At 40.1% G+C, this 22779-nt stretch overlaps 1 protein-coding gene across 1 annotated transcript in view; it reads left to right on the top strand.

The window, feature by feature from the left end:
• BLOC1S5 (biogenesis of lysosomal organelles complex 1 subunit 5) overlaps positions 1 to 19882 on the top strand; it is a 134640-nt gene extending 114758 nt beyond the window's left edge. Inside the window, 1 exon segment of the mRNA XM_053714728.1 lies at positions 9922 to 19882. Coding sequence (XP_053570703.1) covers positions 9922 to 10095 — 174 coding nt within the window. The 3' untranslated portion in view covers positions 10096 to 19882.
• The last annotated feature ends 2897 nt before the right edge of the window (positions 19883 to 22779 follow it).

The following is a 22779-nucleotide window of genomic DNA, read 5'->3' as shown; positions in this document are numbered from 1 at the left end:
CCTTCAAAATGCAAACCATTCATTCCATTCTTCCTTTGGTCCAAGAGGGTCAGTTCATGATGACTATAAACCTGAAGGATGTGTATCTTCATGTTCCCATCCACAGGGATCTTCACTTGTTCCTGAGATTTGCCATTCTAGACAAACACTTTCAGTTTGTGGCTCTTCCGTTTGGCCTTGCCACAGCTCCCAGAATTTTCTCAAAGGTTCTGGGGTTCTCTTGGCAGTGATCAGGTCTCGGGGGAATTGCAGTGGTGCCATACCTGGAAGACATATTAGTTCAGGCACCATCTTTTCAACAAGCAAACTCTCATACAGAGATCTTGTTGTCTTTTCTACGTTCCCACAAATGGAAAGTGAATCTGGAAAAGAGTTCCCTTGTTCCAGCTACAAGGGTGGTTTTCTTAGGGACCATAATAGATTCCCTATCTATGAAAATTTTTCTGACGGAGGTCAGAAAATCCAAAATTCTCTCCTCTTGCCTCTCTCTACAGTCAACTGTTTGGCCCTCAGTGGCTCAATGCATAGAGGTAATTGGTCTGATGGTCGCTTCCATGGACATTATACTTTTTCCTCGATTCCATTTGAGAGCTCTGCAATTATTCATGCTCAGACAATGGAATGGAAACCATGCGGATCTGTCTCAGAGAATAGATGTAGACCAGTTGACAAGAGACTCTCTCTCCCGTGGTGGCTTTCTCAGGACCATCTGTCTCAGGGCACATGCTTCCGCAGACCTTCCTGGGTGATTGTGACCACGGACGCCAGCCTGCTAGGCTGGGGAGCAGTCTGGGACTCGTTAAAGGTGCAGGGATTATGGACTCGGGAGGAGTCTGCTCTCGCCATAAACATCTTGGAGTTGAGAGCGATTTACAATGCTCTGATGGCTTGGCCTCAATTTTCCTTAGCCCGGTTTATCAGGTTCCAATCAGACAACATCACTTCAGTGGCTTACATCAACCACCAGGGATGAACTCTGAGTTCCTCAGCCATGAAGAAGGTGTCTCAGATTATTCAGTGGGTGAAAGCTCACAATTGTTGTCTATCTGCCATCCACATTCCAGGAGTGGATAACTGGGAGGCGGATTTCCTGAGCAGACATTTCATCCCGAGGAGTGGGCTCTCCATCCGGAGGTGTTCTCCTGGTTAACCCTCAAGAGGGGGCTGCTGAAGTTGGATTTGATGGCATCTCAACATAACGCCAAGCTTCCAAAGTATGGTTCAAGGTCAAAAGATTCGCAGGCAGCTCTGATAGATGCTCTGGCGGTTCCTTGGAATTTTGCATACCTGTTTCTCTGTTTGAGCTCCTTCCACAGATCATTGCTCGTATCAAACAGGAGAGAGCGTCTGTAATTCTAATAGCTTTTTCATGGCCTCGCAGAATCTGGTATGCAGACCTGGTGAAGATGTTATCTCTTCCACCTTGGAGGTTACCTCTGAGGAAGGACCTTCTAACTCAGGGTCCATTCTACCATTCAAAATCTACCATAAGGTATGGCGTCAGTACCTTTATTGGTGTGAATCAAATGGCTACTCTTGGAGTAGGGTAAGGATTCCTAGAATGTTGTCCTTTCTCCAGGAAGGTCTGGAGAAAGGCTTGTTAGTCAGTTCTCTGAAAGCTCATATTTCTGCATTATCTATTCTTTTACATAAGCGTCTGGCGGATGTGCCAGATGTTCAGTCTTTTTATAAGGCCCTGGTCAGAATCAGGCCTGTGTTTTAAACCTGTTGCTCCCCCTTGGAGCCTTAACCTTGTTCTTAAAGTTTTGCAGCAGGCTCAATTTGAGCCAATGCATTCCATAGATATTAAGTTGTCTTGTAAGGTTTTGTTTCTTATTGCTATCTCTTCTGCTCGGAGAGTTTCGGAACTCTCGGCTTTGCAGTGTGATTCGCCTTACCTATCTTTCATGTGGATAAGGCTGTTCTTCATACTAAATTGTGGTTTCTCTCTAATGTGGTTTTGGGTAGAAATATTAATCAGGAAATTGTTGTTCCTTCTCTCTGTCCCAATCATTCTCATAAAGAAAAAGTCTGTTGCACAACTTGTATGTTGTGCATGCTCTAAAATTCTACCTACAGGCAACTAAGGATTTTCGCCAGTCTTCTGCCCTCTCTGTTTGTTTCTCTGGAAAGCGTAAGGGTCAGAAGGCTACCGCTACTTCTCTTTTCCTCTGGTTGAGAAGTATAATTTGCTTTGCTTATGAGACTGCTGCTGGTTAGCGGCCTCCTGAGAGAATTACAGCTCATTCCACTAGTGCTGTTTCCTCTTCTTGGGCATTTAAAAATGATGCTTCTGTGGAACAGATTTGCAAGGCTGCAACTTGGTCCTCTCTGCATACTTTTTCCAAATTTTACAAATTTGATACTTTTGCAGAGGCCGAGGCCTCTTTTGGGAGAAAGGTTCTTCAAGCAGTGGTGCCTTCTCTTTAGGTCTGCCTGTCTTTTTCTCTCTCCCTATTCATTCCGTGTCCTCTAGCTTGGGTATTGGTTCCCACTAGTAATTGGAATGACGTTGTGGACTCTCCATGTCTTAGGAAAGAAAACAAAATTTATGCTTACCTGATAAATGTATTTATTTCCGGACATGGAGAGTCCACGACCCCACCCTTAATTAGACAGTTATTTTTGACTAAACCTCAGTCAGGGGATTATGGGTAGGGGAGTGACACTTAACAGTTTTGCTGTGGTGCTCTTTGCCTCCTCCTGCTGGCCAGGAGTGATATTCCCACTAGTAATTGGAATGACGCTGTGAACTCCATGTCCGTAAAGAAAGAAATTTATCACATAAGCATAAATTTTGTTTTTCCAAGAAAATATGGCTGTACGTCTCAAGGTTTGTGTATGATACAAAAGCTGAACTCTTTGGCAGAAACGTGGCACACTGTGTTTGGAGATAAAAAAAAACATTGCACCAAAACCTAACCCCATCTGTGAAGCATGGTGGAGGAGCATAATGGTTTGGGCTGGTTTCCCATCTCAGTCCCAGAACAGCTTGCTTCTCATAGATTCAGAAGTGTATTGAGAAATTGTACAGGATAATTAGGGTAGTGGTTCATCACCTGAAGCTTAATAGAATTTTGGTTTGTGCAACAAGACAATGACTTTTAACACTTGCGTAAACAAACCTCTGATCTGAATGGATAAAGCAGAAGAAAACTTGTGTAAGTTGGCCAAGCCAATATCGAGATTTCAGCCTAATTGAGATGCTGTGGCATGACCTGAAGAAAAACCATCAGGCAAAGAATCCAAGAAATATTAATAAAATAACTTTTTTTGTAATGAGAAATAGCCTAAAATGTCTCCTTTTGAGCAAGCTAATATAGTAAATGTGTAGTAAAGGTTATTGCTGCTTAAGGAGGTTCTACCTGTTACTAAATAAAAGAGGTTCGCATATTTCTTTTAAGCCTAGATTATGATTTAGGGCTGTGCAATATGAGGGGGTATCACAATATTTTGATTACATTTTGCAAATGCAATTTTATTAAAATATTTTTTAAACATACATTTTGCATTCATAAATGCATTTAACTGTTCAAAACAGTGGTTTGTTCCCCTTGCAGTTTACACTACATAGTAAATAGGCCAGAGAAAAGAGCCCCGTCAGTCTGCCATCTGTGCACACCTCAAGACTGGAGCAACAAACCACGAGGCGGGTAAAATGGTGGTGGTAGCGTTACATGCTGCGACATTGATGTGACACTTCTTGTCTTCCATCCTGCTGTTGGAGTGATCACCGCTGGACTGGAGCGTTTGTGTGACTGAAGTGACAATTTAAGGAAGCCGTTACGGACTTTTTTTTTATTGTTGTTTTGATAAAAAAATTTGCAGCCTCGTGTGATTTCAGATATTGCATAGCCTCATATCACGATTAATTGCACAGCCCTACTGTGAATGTTTAAAATGTGTTCAGCATTGGCAAGAAGATGTCCATTTGTTTGTGTTATTAGTTTAAGCAGATTGTGTTTTGTTAACTGTCTGATTCCGAAAGATTCACAAATTATTGCTGTAATATAAATAAATCCTCACGCTTTATGTTTCTGGCATTTCTTTCTGTCCATATGTGAGTCCCAGCTAACTAATTATTTCATTGTAGCTGTGCTGTCTGGGTATTGAAGGTGCACCAAGTTTATTCTGTTAAACGCTGCCTAGGACATGGGATGTGCAGTCTCCAGGTTTATATAGCTAGTTAGATACAGAAAGATTTACCATGATACTACATTTCTGTATGTACAAATTTGCTACTTCATGGGAAATTAGTCATTTTTTTTGGATGTATCAGAAATTATTATTTGCATTTCAAAAGATTTGCATACCAAATAAATGTTTTAGAAAAATGTAAAACAGTAACATTGTTAATAAATATTCATTGTATTGCAGTCCTGGGACACACCTCATCATATCCACTTGAATGTTATCTTCCATTACTGTGTCCTATTAAGGACAGGTATAAACTCGCTCTTGTACATATTATCCAATCACTATAAAGCATGTAGGAGTGTCTGGGTTCTGTATTCCACAGAATACACTACAGCCTTTCAGGGGGAGGGGGATAGAAACACTACAAATTTCAGAGTACAATTACAGAAAAAGCAGACAATTTAAATAAAAAGTACATTCCATAACTTAAATTGTGCATAATTTAACATTTTATTTTTAATTCAATTTTGAGTTTAATATCCTTTTAAGGATGTGATTACGTACATAGTAGCACTCATAGCAGCATATTATATTAGGATTTTGTATATTGAAAAATTGCCTGTTTGACCATAAATAAATGTTTCGGGTCTATCAGATTATGATACAAAACAGAACCTGTTAAATGATATTTTTTATTTTATTTTAAACAAATTCCCCATTTTACCAGGATCATCCTGTCACCCAGTCTATATTTGTGTTACCTTCTGCACCGTGCCTTCCCTAACTGTACTTAATTAAGCTCCATAGCAATCTGCTGATGTCTAGCACAAGCGGAGGAATTGATGAATAGGCAGTAATGCATACAGAAACCATCTGAAATATAAAAATAATCTTTTCTACCTAATTTATATATTTCAGTTACCTGAGCCTCTGGAAAAGTCTTGACACACAACATTTACTTTAGAGCAGTTTTACTTTTTTCTGCTCTGTAAATTTACTTTTGTAACATTTTTAGGGCCATTACAGAGCTGCCAAGACTGCTTTCCTTAAATGATGGGTTCATTTAAAAAAAAAAATTATACTTAGAAGATTAAACCTTACTTGTTTTTGTTAACATCAAGAGAGGCAAACAACTATGACCTATACACTCCCACTAAAAATCAACAGTGGTCTCCATACTGTGGCCAAGAGTGGAGTGTTGAAAGCCCATAGGACTTACTGATACAGTACGTCTCTGTTTACAGAAAAATAAGGAAAAAATGTTTGGAAAGGTCATTGCACAAAATAACTTTGGCAAAAGACACTCATCCAATGCCACATCTGTGTTACAAACAAGGTCAGACATGTAGATTTTAATATGTATCATAGCAATTCTGGGATTAAAAAAAAAATCTTAATTTTTATGTTGAAAAAAAATTAAATTTCCTTTTCTTTCTTTTTTGAGATTTATGGGAGATTAGAGATAATGGGTTAAGACAATATCTGTTGCATACCTTTTTTTAAAAAAAAAAACCCAAACATTTAAATGCATCAAATTGTGACATGGCATATTGTTTAAAAAAAATAATATATATATATATATTTGAAATAGTTTAAATTGTAATGGCCAGCTTTGTTGTTTCCATTATTAGTGAAATATCACTGACCATGTAGTAAAGATGTGAACACTGATGACATCACTGTGATGTGACCAATTAAGTAACCTCACAGAACAGACATGACACCAAAACCAATTTAGCCTTCTGTATATATTGTTTAGCTAAACTTTTAGTTTATTATATACCGGTACATTTTTTTATAGAGAAAATAAGCTTTGTATTAATTAGCTATTCAATTTGCAGTGGTCTTTATTGGTGATAAGCCCTACAAGCATGAGAAAAATGTTTTAGGTTACAAAGATTCATATTTTTACATTTAATTTAAAAATCACTAAGTGAAAGAAAAATAAAATGAATGTAAATTTAACAGTTTCTTGGTTCGAGACATATCATTTTATGTATTTGTTCAACTGTCCTTCAAGTGAAGTGAATCCAATATGGCCTCTGATTTGAAATGGTCCTATAGCCCTGTTTTAAAACAAGTGTGTAAGGAGAATGGCCTCACCAACCGTCTTCTTAACACATCAGAGCACTTTTATAATTCTCTAGACAGACACGGTTCAAAGGTAATGAGCCTGATTGCCTGGAATTGCAAATTGTGAGCAGAATTTATTATCATTGCAGGAGCTGACGCTTGTGCAACTCTGCCCCCTGCTCTAATGTAACCAAGTGGGCGAGAACAAGGCTTGGCAATCAACCCTGCAGTGGTTAAAGTGATAGACGATGATGATTATCTATTCAGTTGGTCAGAACTATGCTCACCTTAAAAAACTTATCCCAACTTATCCAAGCTGTGGATCGGAGCTCACGAAATCACCACCAAGGCCCGCTACTGGGAAAGCGGCAATCCGAAGAGATAATTACTAACACCGCTGGTAAACGGAGGCTAAGGGATCTAGCACTCCACCGGCTTTTTCTGTATAGCAGAAGGAAGACGTCAACAGTGCACTGTTCGAAGGAAGGAATCCCTACACCCAGCGAGAAACCCTATGTAACTTACCTCTGGTCAAATAACAGAGACGCTGAAACTTAAGAACTAACATTACAGCAATCTATCATAGGCTACATTTGTCACATTTGTTTCAATATACGATATTTTTGACGGAAGGATAGCAACCCCTGTTTGCCAGAATATGAGCCTATAAGGAACTGTTAAATATTTGCTTAACCCTTGAATACCTGTGCAGTATATATGCTGATCTAACGGATACCAGACACATGGTGCATGTATTTATTTATGCATTTACATATGTTTTTTAATTGCCAGTCCTATGTTTAGAGGTATATGAATCCCCACTTTTAATATTGTTTTTTCTTGCAATTATACCCGCTCATTTGTACTACTTTATTTTTAGTTTTTTACAGCTTTTTTATGGAACAACACCGGTGTTTTACATTTGTATAATATACAGTGTTTTAACATGTGAATAGATTGCTATATGTGAATAGACCGCTATATCGATCTCATATATATAAATATCTTTATTCAATAAATATCTATTTGTATTGTTGAACTTGAGTTTAAAATTTTATTGTCCTGGAGGGACTTCACCTACTTTTCCACTTTAACATAGCTTATGTATAGTGAGATCACTATTGGACCCACAGGGAGACTAAATATTCATTCATACCACTAATAGTCAGAACTGCATTAATTTGCGCCACCTATTTTTTGATCTAATCAACCCTGCAGTATCAGTCTGGAGGGTTATAAATTTCAACTGCTACTTCATAAATATCAGTTGCAGGGTCACATGAGCAAGCCTGCAGCCCATAGGGGCATTCTCCCTTTTGATAAATCTGCCACATAGTATTTTCAGTTTAGTCATTTATGTAGCTAGGTTTTTTAACTTCATGTTCCTTTGTAAAATTTGGATTATAATCCATAGTTAGCCTAATCCAAAAGGGAAGGAAGTCCTATTTATTATGCGTAAACTGGATGCTATATGACTCACAAAACAGTGTTATATCCAAGTATTTATTCATATATTTTGCACCAAAATTATATCATTTAAAAGTACTGGTAAAAATGGTTCAATATCAAACAAGATTGGGTTTATGGTTTCCTGTGGGTTCATGTTGAAGCACTGAAAACCTGCTTAATTAGTCATCACCAGGCACCACATGTGCAAACAGGTTTCAACATGGAAGCACCCATGACTAGAGGGAGGTGGGGAATAACCTAAATACTTCACTTGTATGTATTTAGTGTTAAATGTCCCTTTAAATAGCTTTTATTTGTTCTTACACTCTGTACAATGAGGGCCAGATTACAAGTGGAGTGTTAAATTATCATGAGTGGCTGGTTATTGCTACCTCAAGCTTGCGGTAACAATTAGCGCTGAGAAAATTAACCATAGATTAGATCTCTGGTTAATTTTCTAAAAGTGCCCCAAATGCACACATAATAGAAGGAATTATAGTTTTTTTTTATAAAAAAAAAAGTAGCGCTATGCAGTTTTTAGGGTCTAAAGTTTGTGGGAGTGGGGTGTTAGAAAGAAAAAAATGCCCCTGAAAAGTGTTGTCTATGGGAACTGTGTGTTCCCAGTAAATATATATGTATATGACTATATATATACACATATTAACACATAAATAAATATGTATATAGTCGTATACATATCAATTTAAAAACTTGCTGCTCTACTTACCCCTTCGCTGTGCGAGGTTCTGCTCCTGTCTCTGACGGCATCAGAATGAGGCTCCCATTGAAGCCTATAGAAGCTCGCTTTTGTGAGCACAATGCGTCCCAGCAATGTGAATGCGAGCTCACGTTCGCATTGCTGTTAATTTGTAAAGCCAGCACACATTAGCGTGCGCTGGTATTACACAGTGAAGCGCAAGTATAGCTTTCATGAAAGTGATATTTAGTGCTCCACTTGTAATCTGGCTCTCAGTGTTTAATTCTTGACATGAATCATTCTATGTATTAAATATAGAAGGTAATAATTTGACACAGTCAAAAATATTAATAAGTAGAGATGTGCATTTTGATAAATGTATTATATATAGTGCAGCACCATACAGACTCCTTAAAACATTTTCAACCAGTGCTGTTATCACTAGCTCTTAATGGACCATTAAACTTGACATTTGAACAATGCATAAAATTGTATTTATTTTCATTATTGCAAGAGAAACATTATTGACATATACAGTCATTATTTATTTTACTGCTTTTTGCGGTAACATTTATCTGAATATTGTACTTGTTCCACTTTTTCCCTAGGAGGCTTGGGTTAATATTTTAGGCAATCTTTTGTTTACCTTCCCTCTGTACCCTAAGCTTCTCTACAGTCACTTGCTTTTAAAAGGTGGATTATCAGTTTTGCATCAACAATCATGATAGAAGCATTATTTGCAATAGCAGAGGGCATACTTGCTAGTTAATAAATATTTGTATTTAGCTGTTAGATGTAGAATAGAAAGGAATATATACAGTATGTCTCAGCTAAAATACCTGTTAAATATTCAGGTATACATTATTACTGTCACAGTAACTGAGTTGAATCGGTGCTAAACCACCTTAAGGAAAGAGAAGAGGTCAGGCTGCCTAGTCTCTTTCCTTAACTGCACATGCTATATCTGTGTATTAGTTTGTGATTGGTTAGCAAGGGTTCTGGTGGACAGGGAAATCATTGAAAAGGAAAAACATAAAACAATATATTCATTTGACAAAATAAAGCTGCACCTTTCATTGCAAAATTCTTCTCAGATATGAAGGTTCATAATCATGTAGTTTACAATTTGTGTATAGGGCTTCATGTACGAAGCAGCGAAAGCTGCTCCGGAGCCCTTGCGGGGCAGGTTCGCATATGCGAGCCTGCTTCCCCAATGTAAGAAGCAGCGGTCATTAGACTCTGAGGTGGCGAGGGAAAATCACAGAGAGCGCGCTTGCACTCGGTGATTGATAGTCCCTTCAATCGCGCGATTGGAGGGGCGGGCATTACACACTCCGATGAGTGTGTAATGATACATACGGGCAAGCGAATCAATAGATACGCTGCCCGTGTGTAGCGAAGGCGGGCGGACAGCTTTGCGACTTGAGAAGCTGTCCGCCCGCCACTTAGTACATGGAGCCCTTAATGTCCTTTTTAATAAACTTCTAGCAGCACCACAAAATTATAATCACAAAATCCTACAACTCATCACATACTGTAAATGTTCCTTTTTTTCTTACCCACAGCGTTACGCAGTTAGAACTGGTGAAGAGAAAATCCGAGCCCAGTTGGAGATATTCTTGAAAGATCAAGAACAAAGTCGTTTGGCAGTTGATGAAGAACATAGGAAAGCAGTGGAGCGCCTGAAGGAACAGTATGCTGAGATGGACAAGGATCTCTCTAAAATGGCTTATACCTGAAATTATTAACACTTTTATGCCGCCATTTGATTTGCTTCTCCTGTGTATCTGGCTTCTTAAAATACTGGATAGATCCTTAGTTCCATATAATTTTGTCAGCCCCTAATTTATGTAATATAATACACACACATAGAAATTTTGTTTTTCTTTTTTTAATATGTCATTTACTTTCCCTTGTGCCTCCTATGATCTTGTAAGAACAAATTTCAGTGCTAAACAAGTTTTCAATTATTACTAATAGGCAATATAAATATGTATAAAGTAGTCAAGCAATAAAAGTAAAATATTCCTAGCAATCAAATATGTAAAGGCAATATGAGAAATATTATATTTTCTTTTATATCACTTAAAGGGATATGAAACCTATATTTTTTTTTCTTTCATGATCTAGACAGAGCATACAATTTTGAACAACTTTCCAATTTACTTTTATTATTTAATTTGCTTCCTTTTCTTGTTATCCTTTGCTAAAAGGTTTATTTAAGAAAGCTCAGGAGCTGCAAAAGACCTACACCGAGATTACGAGTTTTGCGGTAACAGGGGTGCGTTGCTAATAAACTTTTTTTTTCATCTGCTCCCTTAAGAAAACGCTGGTATTACGTTTTTTTTTTAAACACGGTGTTAGCCGCAAAAAGGTGAGCGTAGAGCAAAATTTAGCTCCACATCTCACCTCAATACCAGCACTGCTTACGGTAGCGGTAAGCTGGCTAAACGTGCTGGTGCACGATTTCCCCATAGGAATCAATGGGGCTGATTCATCTGAAAAAAAGCCTAACACCTGCAAAAAAGCAGCATTCAGCTATGGGGAAACAAAAGTTATGTCTACACCTAACACCCTAACATGAACCCCTAGTCTAAACACCCCTAATCTTACACTTATGAACCCCTAATCTGCCCCCCCCAACGTCGCTGAAACCTACCTTCAATTATTAACCCCTAATCTGCCGCCCCCATTGTCGCCGCTACTATATTAAATGTATTAACCCCTAAACCCAAGTCTAACCCTAACACCCCCTAACTTAAATATAATTTAAATAAATTATTCCTATTTAAAACTAAATACTTACCTGTAAAATAAACCATAAGATAGCTACAATATAACTAATAGTAACATTTGTATCTATCTTAGGGTTTATATTTATTTTACAGGCAACTTTGTATTTATTTTAACTAGGTACAATAGTTATTAAATAGTTATTAACTATTTAATAACTTCCTAGTTAAAATAAATACAAATATACCTGTAAAATAAATCCTAACCTAAATTACAATTACACCTAACACTACACTATCATTAAATTAATTACCTAAACTAACTACAATTAAATACAATTAAATAAAATAAATTACAGAAAATAAAAAAATAATTACAAGAATTTTAAACTAATTACACCTAATCTAATCCCCCTAATAAAATAAAAAAGCCCCCCAAAATAATAAAATTCCCTACCCTATACTAAATTACAAATAGCCCTTAAAAGGGCTTTTTGCGGGACATTGCCCCAAAGTAATCTGCTCTTTTACCTGTAAAAAAAAAAGACAATACCCCCCCAACATTAAAAACCACCACCCACACACCCAACCCTACTCTAAAACCCACCCAATCCCCCCTTAATAAAACCTAACACTAACCCCTTGAAGATCACCCTACCTTGAGCCGTCTTCACCCAGCCGGGCACAAGTGGTCCTCCAGAGGGGCAGAAGTCTTCATCCGATCCGGGCAGAAGAGGACCTCCAGACGAGCAGAAGTCTTCATCCAGGTGGCATCTTCTGTCTTCATCCATCCGGAGCGGAGCGGGTCCATCTTGAAGCCAGCCGACGCAGAGCATCCTCTTCTACCGACGACTCCCGACGAATGAAGGTTCCTTTAAATGACGTTAATAACTATTTAATAACTATTGTACCTAGTTAAAATAAATACAAAGTTGCATGTAAAATAAATATAAACCCTAAGATAGATACAAATGTAACTATTAGTTATATTGTAGCTATCTTAGGGTTTATTTTACAGGTAAGTATTTAGTTTAAATAGGAATAATTTATTTAATTGTAGTAATTTAATTTCGTTTTATTTAAATTATATTTAAGTTAGGGGGGTGTTAGGCTTAGACTTAGGTTTAGGGGTTAATAAATGTAGGTAGGTGTCGGCGATGTTAGGGACGGCAGATTAGGGGTTAATAAAATTTAACTAGTGTTTGCGAGGCGGGAGTGCGGCGGTTTAGGGGTTAATATAATAAAGTGGTGGCGATGTCCGGTCGGCAGATTAGGGGTTAAAAACTTTATTTAAGTGTTTCCAATGTGGGGGGGGGCTCAGTTTAGGGGTTAATAGGTAGTTTATGTGTGTTAGTGTACTTTTTATCACTTTAGTTAAGAGTTTTATGTTACGGCGTTAGCCCATAAAACTCTTAACTACTGACTTTTAAATGTGGTATCAGTCTTGACAGGAGAGGGTGTACCGCTCACTTCTTCCAAGAATCGTAATACCAGCGTTAGGCAAATCCCATTAAAAAGATAGGATATGCAATTTATGTAAGGAGGATTTGTGGTAAGCTCGAGTCGCGGAAGAAAAGTGAGCGGTACTACTGTACCTGCCAGACTCGTAATACCAGCGGGCGTTAAAAAGCAGCGTTGGGACCTCTCAGCGCTGCTTTTTAAGGCTAACACAAGACTCGTAATCTAGCCGCTAGGTTCTAGCTGCTGATTGGTGGCTGTATATATATATATATATATATATATATTGTCATGGGCTCACCCATGTGTTTAATTAGAAACCAGTAGTGCATTGCTGCTCCTTCAACAAATGATACCAAGAGAATGAAGCAAATTTGATAATAGTAAACAGAAAAGTTGTTTAAAACTGTATGTTCTACCTAAATCATGAAAGAAACACTGTGTTTCATGACTCTTTAAAGGGACAGTAAACACCAGCATTTTTGTTGTTTAAAAAGGTAGATAATTCCTTTATTACCCATTCCCCCATTTGCATAACCAACACAGTTATAATAATATACTTTTTACCTCTGTGATTACCTTGTATCTATGCCTCTGCAAACTGCCCCCTTATTTCAGTTCTTTTGACAGACATGCATTTTTAGCCAATCAGTGCTTGCTCTTAGCTCAATGTTATCTATATGAAACACATGAACTAACGCCCTCTAGTGGTGAAAAACTGTCAAAATGCTTTCCGATTATAGGCAGTCTTCAAGGTCTAAGAAATTAGCACATGAACCTCCTAGATTTAGCTTTTAACTAAGAATACCAAGAGAACAAAGCAAAATTGGTAATAAAAGTAAATTGGAAAGTTGTTCAAAATTACATGCCCTATTTAAATCATGAAAGATTTTTTGTGACTTTACTGTCCCTTTAAGTTTTTCAGGTTTGTGCAACACTTTTTATGCATCCTAAAAGCCAGTGTTTTTTCACAGTATTTTTACTTTTGTATGATTGTATTACATTAATTGTGTGTTTCAAAATTCTAACAAAGGTGACCCTAAGCAAAAAAAAAAAAAAAAAAGACAAAAGAGTACTATTGCCTGGAAATGAAAAAGTGAATGTGTTATTATATAAAGACAATCCTGCAACTTTTTTCATAATTATGTAGTGCATGTACTAACAGAGAACAAAATCTGCCAAGGGGACTCATTAACAATTCAGCTAATTTACTACATCAAACCTGTTGGGAAATTAAAGGAAATGCAAGAGTAGCTGTAGTGACATTGCAATGCTGTTAATTCAAATTGTTGAAACTTTATTGTACCAATTTGTATATCAAGTTGCACAGGTGATAAAGCCTTTTACCTGAAAGAGAACGAAAAAAATCTATATTGTGAATTATACTGTATAGTTACATTTCATTATCTTATGTATCCTAGAGTTTCTTTCAATGCAGAATTAGTTTTTCTGTAAATATGGCAGTACTTTATCACTAAAGACTGTGCAAAAGATAGTATTAAAAATGCACAGGGACACTTTTTGTCTTAGTCTAACTACATCTGTGCCGGGGGTATTAAGATTAGGGAGGGTATAAAAATGACAAGTAGTTTGTTGTCATGATGCCCTCTCACTCTTATGGTTGACAAATGTTTTATTTAAAAATTGTATTAAAAATGGTGATTCATGTTCATCTGGTTGGGTGCAGGTGCCCTCTATTCTTCCCTGTCCTATTTTTTGTGAGACATATAAAAGGCAAATGTGGTATAAAATAGTTCAGGTGTGTGTGTGTGTGTGGGGGGGGGGGGGTAGTTTGGCAACAGCTTTTTCTGTGCCTAGAGCAGCATAAAATCTAATTACACAGCTAAAACAAAGTACAAATGTTGTTACACATTTCCATGTTAATGGGAGGAGAGTCCACTGCTTCATTCATTACTTGTGGGAATTAAGAACCTGGCCACCAAGAGGAGGCAAAGACACCCCGGCCAAAGGCTTAAATACCTCCCCCACTCCCCTCATCCCCCAGTCATTCTTTGCCTTTTGTCACAGGAGGTTGGCAGAGAAGTGTCGGAAGATTCAGAGTAGTCTCTTATGTCCAGAGATGCAGGGAGAGTCTTTCTGCGAACACATCCCGACTCAGTTTAACAGCTCCATTAGCAATCAGTGTTGACGAGTTTCGATGCCTGCTTTTCTTCTCTCAAGTCCATGTTAGGAGCGATGCTACTACCATGTCACACTTAAAGGGCCTGTTCCTGTTCTACGGCGTTGATTCTGGTAAGATTGTTTCATTTATATATATGTGATAAAGCAAGAAGACAGGATCATACCCTCGCAAGGGGGTTATGGAACTGGGGGAATTTTTTTATTCATAATATTTGTTTATTGTGTTTTCTGCTGCACTTGTGTGAGATAAGGCTCTGCCAGTGTGGAACAGTCAGTTCGTTAGTGAGAGATTGAGGCAGGTTTTTTCTCTCTCGAGTGCAGGGGCGGTCCTGCATGGCACTCTATGTGACCGGGTGTGGCCTCTATAGCTTCCTCTTTCTCGACCTGCGTTCGGAGGAGACGAAAGCTGTTTCTTGTAGTCCAGGTCATAGGAGGTGGTGAGTGCCCCGGCAAGGTGCGTTCCCTACAATCATCTCCAATTACACAAGCAGTTCCCCATGGCACTACTAATCCTCCCGTGGGAGGGGCCCTTTGGCCTCTAGACTTCGCCGATCAGTTACAGATGTCTGTTTCTGGGGCCATAAATGCTATGCCTCATCCTACTAAGTGCAAACGGAAGGTACGGCACTGCTATCCTTCTCAGGGGTCTTCGACTCCGCTGGATGTCTCAGACAGATTATCTGCTGAGGTGGACAACTCCAACTTATTTTAAGGATGTCGCTTCTGGGTTGGAATCGGCTACTTCTAGGCCTCCGTTCTCGGAGGAACCAGATTTTAAGTTTAAGATGGAGCATTTGCGTTTTCTGCTGAAGGAAGTGCTTGCTACATTGGAGGTTCCGGAACCAAAACTACCGGAGGAACCTTCAATCCCTAAACTGGCAAAAGGGTTTATGAGGACAGGGTAGTGCCCCAGGCCTTCCCGGTTCCAATCAAGATGGCGAACATTAAGAATGAATGGGAGAAACTTGGTTCGTTCTTTTCCCCCTCTTCTTCTTTTAAAAAGCTTTTCCCCGTTCTGGATGCGCAGCTCGAGCTGTGGGGAACCGTCCCTAAGGCGGATGGTGCTATCTCCACGCTCACTAAGAGAACGACTATCCCGCTAGAGGATAGCTCCTCTTTCAAGGAACCCATGGATAAAAAGATGGAGTCCATGTTGCGGAAGATGTTCCAACTCAGGGGTTCGTTTTCCAACCGGCAGCGGCAGTCGCTGCGGTGGCTGGTGTGGCTACTTCCTGGTGTTACGCTCTATCAGCTATGGTCGAGGTGGAGACTATGAAATTCTAGAACAAATCAAAGCCCTAAGGGTAGCGCATTCATTCATTTGTGATGCTAACATGCAAATTATTCACCTGAATGCTAAGACATCAGGTTTTTCTGTTTTAGCCCACAGGGCTCTGTGGCTAAAGTCGTGGTCTGCTGACATGACTTCTAAGTCTTGCTTGCTTTCCCTACCATTCAAGGGGAAGGTTTTGTTTGGCCCGGGCCTGGATTTTATCATATCTACAGTCACGGCTGGCAAGGGGGCCTTCTTGCCTCAGGATAAGAAGGCCAAACCTAAGGGATCTCCTTTTCGTGCGGACAAGTCTCAGTGCCAGCAGCCTACCGCAAAGTCTGAGCAATCCAAGGGATAACTCTTGGAACTAGTCCAAGCCGAACAAGAAGCCCGCTGAGGCAAAATCGGAATCAAGGGGCGGCCCCCGACCCGTCCTTAGATCAGGTAGGGGGCAGACTATCTCTTTTTGTGAAGGCCTGGGAGATAGACGTTATAGACCCTTGGGTTCTGGAGGTCATCGCCCAGGGTTACAGGATAGATTTAAAATCATATCCGCCCAGAGGCAGGTTCCTCCTGTCAAACATCTCTTCAAGACCGGAAAAGAGAGACACCTTCCTGGGGTGTGTGAGGGACCTCTCAGGGTGATCGTCCCAGTCCCTCTGGCAGAAAGAGGTCTGGGGTATTATTAAAACCTTTTCGTGGTCCCAAGGAAGGAGGGTACGTTTCGTCCAATTCTGGACCTAAAGGCCCTAAACAAGTTTTTGTCAGTTTCATTGTTCAAGATGGAGATGATCAGGTCAATTTTGCCCTGGTTCAAGAAGGGCAATTCATGACGACGATAGACCGGAAGGACACTTACCTTCATGTTCCAATCCACAAAGAGATTTCTAAGATTCACTTTCCTGGACCAGCACTTCCAGTTTGTGGCCCTTCCGTTTGGTCTGGCGACTGCCCCAAGAGTCTTTACAAAGGTTCTGGGAGCTCTTCTTGCAGTAGCGAGAGCCAGAGGGATTGCAATGGCACCGAATCTGGACGGTATCCTGGTCCAGGCTCCGTCCTACAGTCTTGCAGCGGAGGATCACTAGAGAGCTCTTCTCCTTCAGTCCCACAGGTGATAAATAAAGGAAAAAGTTCATTGGTTCCCAACAACAGGGTGGAATTCGTACAATAATAGATTCTTCAGCAATGAAGATATTCTTGACAGATCAGAGACATTGCAAGCTTGCATCCAACTGTTTAGCTCTTCAGACATCCTCCAGGACATCTGTGGCCAGGTGTATGGAGGTAATCGGGCTCATGGTATCCAGCATAGATGTCATTCCATTCGCCAGGTTCCATCTCGAACCTCTTTAGCTGTGCATGTTAAGACAATGGAATGGCGATCATTCAGATTTGTCCCAACAGATATCTCTGGACAGACCGGTGAGGGAGTCAGTATCTTGGTGGACCCGACCGGGGCAGTTGTCTCAGGGGACATCCTTTCTGAGACCATCCTGGGAGATTGTAACCACGGTTGCAAGTCTATCAGGAGCTGTTTGGGGTGCCAGAAAGGCACAAGGCAGATAGACTCAAGAAGAATCGAGTCTACTTATAAATATTTTGGAACTTTGAGCGATATAAAATGCTCTGAGGACTTGGCCCCTTCTGGGGTCATCCCGATTCATCAGATTCCAATTGGACAACATTACCTTGGTGGCTTACATAAACCACCAGGTGGGGACGAGAAGCTCTCTAGCAATGAGGGAAGTAGCGCGGAGACAGAGACTCACAATTGATTGCTCTTAGCGATCCATATTCTGGGTGTGGACAACTGGGAAGCGGATTTTCTGAGCAGACAGACGTTTCATCCAGGGGAATGGTCTCTCCATCCCGAGATGTTCGCGGAGATCTGCAGCAGATGGGGGATGCCGGAGATAGATCTCATGGCATCCAGACTCAATTGCAAGCTACCCAGATACGGGTCGCGATCCAGGGATCCCCAGGCGGAACTGATAGGTGCCTTGGCGGTACCCTGGGACTTCAACCTAATTTACGTATTTCCACCGTTGCCTCTTCTACCTCGGGTAGTGACCCGCATCAAGCAGGAGCAAGCTTTGACTATTCTGATTGCTCTGTCGTGGCCACAGAGGACGTGGTTTGTGGATCTGGTGTCGTCATCTCCGCCGTGGAGGTTACTTTGTCTCAAGGATCTGCTAGTTCAAGGTCCCTTTCAACATCAAAATTTCGATTCTCTGAGGCTGACTGCGTGGAGATTGAACAACTAGTCTTAGCCAAGAGAGGATTTTCAGAAAGAGTGATTGACACTCTCGTTCAGGCCAGGAAGCTGGTCACTAGACGCATCTACCACAAGGTGTGGAGGACCTACTTGTCCTGGTGTGAGGAACGAGGGTATCCAGGATTTTGGTCTTTCCCCAGGACGGTCTGTACTGGGGACAGGCTTTATCTGTACTGTTGCATAAGCAGCTTGCGGAGGTTCCTGACATTCAGTCCTTTGTTCAGGCTCTGGTTAGGATCAGACGGGTCTTCAGGAATCCGGCTCCTCCTTGGAGCTTAAACTTGGTTCTTAAGGTTTTGCAGAGGGCTCCATTTGAGCATATGCATGCCCTTGACATTAATATTCTCTCATGGAAGGTCCTATTATTATTGGATATTGCATCGGCATGCAGAGTTTCTGAGTTGGCGGCCTTGCAATGTGAGCCTCCCTACTTCGTATTTCATGCTGATTAGGCTGTTCTTTCCACTGGATTTGGATTCCTTCCCAAGTTAGTGTCGAGTCGTAACATCAATCAGGAGATAGTAGTTCCTTTCTTGTGTCCTAACCCTTCTTCCTCAAAGGAGAGGTTACTTCATAATCTGGATGTGGTTCGGGCCTTGAAGTTTTATCTTCAGGCCACGAAGGAGTTCAGACAGACTTCGTCCTTATTTGTTGTGTATTCTGGAAGGCGCAGGGAGAAAGGGCCTCTGCCACTTCTCTACCTTTTTAGTTGAGGAGTATGATCCATCTTGCATATGAGACAGCGGGACACAAGCCTCCTCAGAGGATTACGGCTCGACTAGAGGTGTGGCCTCTTCTTGGGCCTTTAAGAATGAAGCTTCTATGAAGCAGATTTGTAAGGCGGCCATTTGGTCTTCCTTACATACTTTTGCAAAATTGTATAAATTTTACGTTTTTGCTTCGGCGGAAGCAGCTTTTGGGAGAAAGGTTCTGCAGGCTGTGGTGCCCTCAGTATAGGGTCCGCCTCCTTTTACCCTCCCGTTTTTTTCATTCAGTGTCCTCTAGCGCTTGGGTATTTGTTCCCACAAGTAATGAATGAAGCAGTGGGCTCTCCTCCCATTAAGATGGAAAACATAAATTATGCTTACCTGATAATTTCATTTCCATCTGTGGGAGGAGAGTCTACTGCACCCGCCCATTCTCCGGTGGACCTAAATTTATTGTTAATCTTCTGGCACCATTTATACCCTGATATTTCTCCTACTGTTCCTTGTTTCCTTGGCAGAATGACTGGGGGATGTGGGGACTGGGGGAGGTATTTAAGCCTTTGGCTGGGGTGTCTTTGCCTCCTCCTGGTGGCCAATTTCTTAATTCCCACAAGTAATGAATGAAGCAGTGGACTCTCCTCCCACAGATGGAAATGAAATTATCAGGTAGGCATAATTTATTTTTTTCAATATATTTCTTGCATGCCAAAGATAAGCAGAAAGCTATCAATTTTACCCCACATATCAAGGGAAAAATACTTTCATACCTATGCTACTGTATATGTGCAGGGAAACAATATTCTAAGCAATTTAAAAAACATTAAAATGTGACATTGTTATACTGTGCACTTATCTCTTTAAAGGTTGGAACATATTTTAAATTATACAGTTATGTGTTCTTATGTATGTGTCTTTTTTTATAAACGCTTCTAAATCTCATATTGGTGATTATATACTGGATCATTTAATAAGCATCAGCATGTTAACTTTTTGAGGTTGATGCAATAGCAATCAAATATTTGTATTGTTTTTTGGAAATATTTTATTCATTGGTGGAAAACGGGCCTATAATTAACATATGCTTGCCCTGTTTGGTTGATCACAATCAAAATTCTCGACGATTAACCCTTTCCAGCCGGGACTGAAATGTATTAACAGCAGAGCAGTTTTGGATTGTGGCCACAAACAGACAATACTGGCCGACATTCGGTTATTACCAACAAGTGCAAGATTGTGATCAAACACTTAGGGCTAGATTACAAGTGGCACGATATTGTTAGCACGGGCCGCTATAAACAATATCATGGCCATGTTAACTTGCACGCTTATTACAAGTTGAAAGTAATCTCATTTGCTTGAACACAAACTAAATTAGCATGCGTTGGGTTTTGCACAACTGGAGACCTACCGTAAAGGGTAAGGGTTAAAAAAAATGTGCACCAAACGCAACATAAATACATTAAAAACATAATTTATGCTTACCTGATAAATTTATTTCTCTTGTAGTGTATCCAGTCCACGGATCATCCATTACTTATGGGATATTCTCCTTCCCAACAGGAAGTTGCAAGAGTTCACCCACAGCTGCTATATAGCTCCTCCCCTAACTGCCATATCCAGTCATTCGACCGAAAACATGCAGAGAAAGGAAAAACCATAGGGTGCAGTGGTGACTGTAGTTTAAATGAAAAAATTACCTGCCTTAAAATGACAGGGCGGGCCGTGGACTGGATACACTACAAGAGAAATAAATTTATCAGGTAAGCATAAATTATGTTTTCTCTTGTTAAGTGTATCCAGTCCACGGATCATCCATTACTTATGGGATACCAATACCAAAGCTAAAGTACACGGATGAAGGGAGGGACAAGGCAGGAACTTAAACGGAAGAGACCACTGCCTGAAAAAAAATCCTTTCTCCCAAAAATAGCCTCCAAAGAAGCAAAATATGAAGTGCAGACCAAGACGCCGTCTTGTAAATCTGTTCAACAGAAGCCTCATTTAAAAAAAGGCCCAAGTGAAAGCCACAGCTCTAGTAGAATGAGCTGTAATCCCTTCAGGAGGCTGCTGTCCAGCAGTCTCATAAGTTAAACGAATTATGCTTTTAACCAAAAAGAAAGAAAGAGGTTGCTGAAGTCTTTTGACCTCTTCTTTGTCCAGAGTAGACAACAAACCAAGTAAATGTTTGATGAAAATCTGAAGTAGCACAACGCGGTGACGGTGCACTTCCGTTTGGGGTGGAGCCTGTGAGAGAGAGAGCGTGCACAGTTTGGTCTTACCCTGTGTACCAGGCTTTGGAGTTTCAGCGTGCCCCAAATTTCTGCAGCCCTTTGGCCCACATTTGCAGGTGTGAGCTTGTTGTTGGGCGCTGGAGCATGTGATTTGACCGGAGCTCCCGGAAGAAGTTTTGCACCAAGCCGACTGGCGTATTGGCACACGCCGCACCGACAACCAGCTGACTGGTCTGACTAGCCTGGACTAGCGACAGGTTCCCGGACGGAACCGAAATGAATCAGAGGAGTTTTTTCTAGCGGATTACCGCTGACGTGCTTATGTGCTGCCTACATACCTGTGTATATATGCCATATCAGCCTTGACAATCTGCCGGACCTAGGTTCCTTGGTTGAACCAAAACGAAAACGACACACCAACAATTTGCTGACAATCTGCCGACCCACGCCTAACTGATAAGCTGCTAGCCGAAGCAAGGCGGTTTGAGATAGGTTCCCTGGTGAACCAAATTGGAAAGAAAACCAACAGTCTCTTCTAAGATTCCGGTGGCAGCGTCTCTAAGGTGTTTACGGAGATGGTAATGGTGAGTCTAAGACCTGTGATTTGATACAGTTATGTGAAAGAGACGGTATGTGAAAGAGACGGTTTTGTGTAAATACACGAATACTGGCTGATGCAAACTTAGCTTGATAATAGATGGATCAGAAACATAATTAATCAGCCTGTTAATCTACCTGCTAGCTAATAAAAGCAAGCGTATTATCACGCTATTCCCTATGCGTTGCCAGTTACAGGTAACTACAATCTGAACACAACCTAATTATATGCAACTTTGGGAAAGATCGGAATAAACTGGTAATACAAAAAAAAATCAAACAGGCAGTGCCTACTCAGTGTCTACCTGTGGTCTATGTTACGCTGTAGTAAAAGATATGTATCCTGTTAATGGCTGGAGACACTATCTATCTTTCTCAGTGTATGTTTAAAGCCTACTACTACTAAGAACTTTTATCTGGTTATTAAGAACATTGTCTATCAAGAATATTGACATCAAAACACAGCGCCTTGCTGAAAGAAAAGAGAAAGGATGTAATATATGTGTATACATCTTATTTATAGCACTGATCAATATACAGTGGCTTAAATAAACTGTCATCAATTCTGGGGACACTGAAAAATTTGGAAAACTTAATACTACGCAAAGTCTAAGAATCTTTGTTATTCAATTATTTTTAAGCAGCTATTAGAGATGTAGTTTTTTTTTTGTTTTTTTCTCTCTGTTTTTTTATTTTTTTGGTAAATTGGTTCTCTGTACAAGAGGCGTTAATCTGCTACTATAACAATTAGATACCTTATTGTGTTTCTGCAACTGAATTTTATCAGATTATGCTCGTCATCATTAGGCGCTGTTAGCCTAATATTCTGTTTTTTCTTCCCTTTATACAAAAATTGCAAAACCTATATAGTTTGTTATAAATATACACATTACAATTGATTGGTTAGATAGATTTTAAATAATGGAGAGATATAGCTAGATCTCCACTCTACATACTAGAGGGAAAGAAAAGGAAAAAGGAGAAAGAGTGTTAATTGGTGTTTTGGAT

Source organism: Bombina bombina, chromosome 5 (assembly GCF_027579735.1).
Source record: "Bombina bombina isolate aBomBom1 chromosome 5, aBomBom1.pri, whole genome shotgun sequence".
NCBI lineage: Eukaryota > Metazoa > Chordata > Amphibia > Anura > Bombinatoridae > Bombina > Bombina bombina.
Note: the sequence above shows the minus strand (reverse complement) of the source record. Positions and strands in the feature narration are given on the sequence as shown.